The 5,360-nt window shown below is 35.4% G+C and overlaps 1 protein-coding gene across 1 annotated transcript; it reads left to right on the plus strand.

Annotated features, from left to right (window-relative positions):
- The first annotated feature begins 1,648 nt into the window (after positions 1-1,648).
- On the plus strand, positions 1,649-2,850 carry LOC308343539 (coiled-coil domain-containing protein 90B, mitochondrial-like). Its single transcript, XM_080804600.1, has one exon. The coding sequence runs from the start codon at positions 1,655-1,657 to the stop codon at positions 2,417-2,419; it is 765 nt and encodes a 254-aa protein (XP_080660726.1). The 5' UTR covers positions 1,649-1,654; the 3' UTR covers positions 2,420-2,850.
- The last annotated feature ends 2,510 nt before the right edge of the window (positions 2,851-5,360 follow it).

Below are 5,360 nucleotides of genomic sequence, written 5' to 3' on the forward strand. Positions count from 1 at the left end.
AGTCTATGTTGGTATACTCTATGCCTTTTGGAAATTTCATAACCCCCCATGACGACTGTTTCTATAAATAATATAGCCATCAAAATATTTTAAGTAGGAAAGCAAAAAGATCTTTTTGTTGTTTTAGCTGTCTGAAAATACTTTTAATGGCAATAAGAAAGATGAATTTGGTGGAGAATTGGTTTATTAGGAAGGTTTTGCAGTGTCTGGGTGTGAAAATGTGACCTCTTTTAGGATGAATGATGTAAAAATATTTTTTAAAGGTTTATTTATTTATTTATTTATTTGGGAGAGAGAGCATGCAAGTAGGGGGAGAGATAGAGGGAGAAAATCTTCAAACAGACTCCCCACTGAGCAGGGAGCCACAACCCATGATATCATGACCTGAGCCAAAACCAATAGTCAGACACTTAACCAACTGAGCCACCCAAGTGCCCCTAAAAATATATTTTAAAAGCAAGATCAACAGAATTTGGTGACTGAGGATATGCAAGGAATAGCTCCAGGTAACTTGAAAAGTCACTAATCAACTCACTAATTAGGGTATTAGTGCCATTAACTAGGAGCAGAAATATGGTGAGAGAATATGCCTAAGAAAATAAGTTCGAGGAGCACATGGGTAGGTCAGTCCACTGGATGTCCAACTCTTGATTTCTGCTCAGGTCAAGATGTCATGGATCTTGAGATTAAGCCCCACACTGGGCTCTGTACTCAGTGAGGAGTCTGCCTGAAAGATTCTCTTCCCGTGCTCCTCCCGCCTCTATAAAATAAATAAATCTTAAAAAGAAGTTCAATATGAACACTTAATTTAAGATGCCTGTGATATATTCATGGGATGTTCAAAAAATATGTATACAGAGAACTCTGGAAAGAAATGGAGTTTGGAGCAACATGGTCGAATAAGATGTCCTTTGTAATACCTCAAACTCAACAACAATTTGGCATTAATCCATAGACAAAAGGACCTTTGTAGTATTTATGGGAACCAGCACCATATACCAAGGGACCTATGTTTTGGGTAATAGGCATACAGAACATGCGGTAGAGTGTAAAAGGATATAACTTTTGTATGTGATTGAAGTAAAAGATGTTATTAGCATGACATAAGACTGCTAAATCTATAAGATGATTTATGCAAACCTAACAGTAATCACAATGCAAAAATCAACAGCAGATACACTAAAGGAAAAGAGAAGGAAGCATACCATGATAGAAAATAATCAGTTCACAGATGAAGACAACAAAGACATAGAAAGGAACAAATGAACAATGAAAAGGCCAGAAAACTATTAATAAGACACATCAGGAAGTTCTTACCCATAAGTAATTACCCTTAATATAAATGGCCTAACTTTTCCAATTAAAAGACACAGAGTGATGGATTTAAAAAAAAAAAAAATTAGACCTGGCTATATGCTGCCAAGAGACTTCAACTTTTAACTTCAACCCTTAAAGTGAAGGGTTGGAAAAAGATATTCCATGCAAGTGGAAAACAAAAGCAAGGTGTGGTAGTTATAATCATACTGGAAGAATAGATTTTAATCCAAAAACTAATAAGAAATAGAAGGTCCTTATATAATGATAAAGGTATCAATTCATCAATAAGATATAACAATAAAAAATACTTATGTACCCGGCCAGCTGAAAACCGGAAATGTGGAGTCGCTGTGTTCGGCGGCTCCTGTGTTCTGAGGGAAATGAGGGCCGCCGGTTCTCGAGCCTCGGCAGGGTTTTTTCGGCGGCCCTGCGGAGAGATTTCTTCGCCACCACAACCAAGGAAGGATATGATATGAGGCGAGTGGACATAACTCCTTTAGAACAAAGGAAATTAACTTTTGATACCCATGCACTGGTTCAGGATTTGGAAACTCATGGATTTGACAAAGCACAAGCAGAAACAATTGTATCAGCATTAACCACTTTATCAAATATCAGCCTGGATAGTATCTACAAGGAGATGGTTACTCGAGCTCAACAGGAAATAACAGTACAACAACTAATGTCTCATTTGGATTCCATCAGGAAAGACATGGTCATCCTAGAAAAGAGTGAATTTGCAAATCTGAGAGCAGAGAATCAGAAAATGAAAACTGAGTTGGAACAAGTTAAGCAACAACTGATCAATGAAACCAGTCAAATCAGAGCAGACAATAAACTGGACATCAACCTAGAAAGGAGCAGAGTAACTGATATGTTTACAGATCAAGAAAAGAAACTGATGGAAGCAACCACAGAATTTACCAGCAAGGATACCAAAACCAGAAGTATTATTTCCGAGACCAGTAATAATATTGACACTGAAATTGCTTCTTTGAAAACACTGATGGAGTCTAACAAGCTTGAAACAATTCGCTACCTTGCAGCCTCAGTGTTTACTTGCCTGGCAATAGCATTGGGATTTTACAGAATCTGGAAATAGTTGAGAAACTATGGTAGTATGCTGCTGCTGCGGACTTGAGAACACTACGCCAGGCTACATTTACTCTGAACATGGAAGTTGCAGCAGATACTCAATACAATAAGATTATTCAGAGTACATATGGACTAAAAAATACTTTTAAATGGGAAGATACGCTTTGAGTTGGTGTTTTGTGTGTCTTTTCTTATTTTGTTGAAAAGCTGTCATTCAAAACCTGATTGAGATAAAGAGGCTTTTTGTCTTTATCCTTTTCATAGTTCATAGAAACTGATCCAGAGTTCTCTTGTGTTTGCTTGAACAAATGTGTATCATTTAGGATTTCTTTGATGTCTGCTGCAAATTTAAAAACTACTCCCAAGCCTACATACTTGTTATTGTATTCAGCTTCCCTGGTACCTACTGCACAGTTATTTTCATAGAAAATAAAATCTTGTTCTAACAAAAAAAAAAAAAAAAAAAAAAAAAAAAATACTTATGTACCCAATATCAGAGCACCTACATATATTAAGCAAATACTAAAGGATCTAAAGGGAAAAAAAGACAACAGAACAATAACAGCAGGGATTTTCAATACTCCACTTTCAACAATGGATAAATCACCTAGGCAGATAATCAATAACGAGAAGTTAAACCTGAACTATACTTTTGACCAAATGGACCTAACAAACATATATAGACATTCCATCCAATGGCAGGAGAATACATATTCTTTTAAGAGCACAGGGAACATTCTCCAGGATATATCATATGATAGGTCACAAAACAAGTCTTAGCAAATTCAAGAAAACTGAATCATGCAAGTATCTTTCCAAACCACAGTGATATGAAACTGGTAATCAATTAACAGGAGGAAAGCTAGAAAACTCACAGATATGTAGAAATTAAATGATGCATTCCTGGACAAGCAGTAGGTCAAAGAATAGCTCAAACAAGAAACCAAAAAATATCTTGAGATAAATGAAAATTGGAAATACAGAACACCAAGATTTATAAGATACAGCAAAAGCAATTCTAAGAGGGAAGTTTATAGATAATACCTACATAAGAAGGAAGGAAGGAAGGAAGGAAGGAAGGAAGGAAGGAAGGAAAAAAGAAAGAAAGTGAGAAAGAAAGAAAGAAAGGAAGGGAAAGAAAGAGAGGAAGGAAAGAAGGAAGGAAGGAAAGAAGGAAGGAAGGAAAGAAGGGAGAGAGGGAGGGAGGGAAAGAAAAAAGAAAAGAAAGAAGGAAAGAAGGAAGGAAGAAAAGAAAGAAAGAAAGAGAGAGGGAGGGAGGGAGGGAGGAAAGGGGGAAGGAGGAAGGAAAGAAAGAAAAGAGAGAGAAAGAAAGAAAGTAGAAGGGAGGGAAAGAATCTCAAACAAGCTACCTTTAAAGCTCAACAAATCGGGAGAAAAAACACAAAACAAAAAATTATGCCCAAAATTAGCAAAAGGAGGGAAATAACAAAGATCAGAATAAAAGTAAGCAAAAATGATCAGAATTAAACTAAAAGCCAGCTTTTAAAAAAAAATAAAAAATAAAAACTGCAAAGACCCTGAATTATCAAAGCAATCCTGAGAAAAAACAAAAGTTGGAGTCATAGTATTTCCCAATTTAAGACTATATTATAAAGCTATACTAATCAAAACAATATGTATGGTATGGTATGGTATACTGGCATAAAAATAGACCAGTATAACAGAATCAAGAGCCCAGAAATTAACCCTTGTATATATGGTCAATTAGTATTTGACAAGGGAACCAAGAATATACAATGAGTGAAGGATAGTCTCTTGGATAAATGATGCTGGGAATACTGATATTCACATGCAAAAGAATGAAATTGGACTGTAAACCTACATCAGTCACAAAAATGAACTCAAACTGGAATGAGAACTTAAACATAAGACCTTGAACTGTACAACTCCAAGAAAAAAACATATGGAGAAATTTCCCTGACATCTTCTTGGCAAGAATTATTTGAACATGACACCAAAAGCATAAGTAAGAGTAACTGCGACTACATCAAGTAGTCAAACAAGTAATTGGGACTACATCAAACTAAAAAGTTTCCATACGAAACAACAACAACAAAAAATCAACAAAACAAAAACAGCAATGTATCACAGAATGGAAGAAAATATTTGCAAACCATGTGTCTCATAAGGAGTTAATATTCAAAATGTAAAGAGAACTCATACAACTTAATAGCAAAAAACAATCTGATTTAAAAATAGGCATGAAACTGAGAAGACGTACAGATGAGAAACAGGTACATCAAAAGATGCTCATATTAGTGACCATAAGGGAAATGGAAAGAAAAAGCATAACGAGATACCACTCATACCTGTTAAGATGGCTATTATCAAAAAGACAAAAGATAACAGTTGGTAAGAATGTTAAGAAAAGGGAATCCATATACATGGTGGGCAGGAATGTAAATGGTACAGCTACTATGTAAATACATAGAGATTCTTCAGAAAATTAAAATTAGAACTACCATATGACCCAGCAATCCCACTGCTAGGTATATATCCAAAAGAATTCAAATCAGGATGTCAAAAAGGATAATCTGTACTCCTATGTTCATTATAGCATTATTCACAATAGCCAAGATATGGAAACAACATAAATGAACATCTGTGAGTAAATGGATAAAGAAGATGTGACCATCTATGTATCTATAGATCTATAATATTAGTAAGTATTAATATCACCTGTGATATTAATAGTAACATTATTCAGCCACGAGAAAGAAGGAAATCCTGCCATTTGCAATAGTATGGATAGACCTTGAGGGCATTACACAAAGTGAAATGAATCAGAAAAAGACAAATCTGTATGATATCGCTTACATATCTAGAGGATCTGAACTCATAAAATCAGAATGTAGAATGGTGGTTGCCAGAGGCTGAGAGGTGTTGCAAAAGAGGAGATGTCAGTCAAATTGTACAGACTTCCAGTT

Source organism: Martes martes, assembly GCF_963455335.1.
Source record: "Martes martes genome assembly, chromosome: 5".
Taxonomy (NCBI): Eukaryota; Metazoa; Chordata; class Mammalia; order Carnivora; family Mustelidae; genus Martes; species Martes martes.

Coding starts and splice junctions, on each gene's coding strand:
- LOC308343539 (XM_080804600.1), top strand. CDS start 1,655: ATGTGGAGTCGCTGTGTTCGGCGGCTCCTGTGTTCTGAGGGAAATGAG.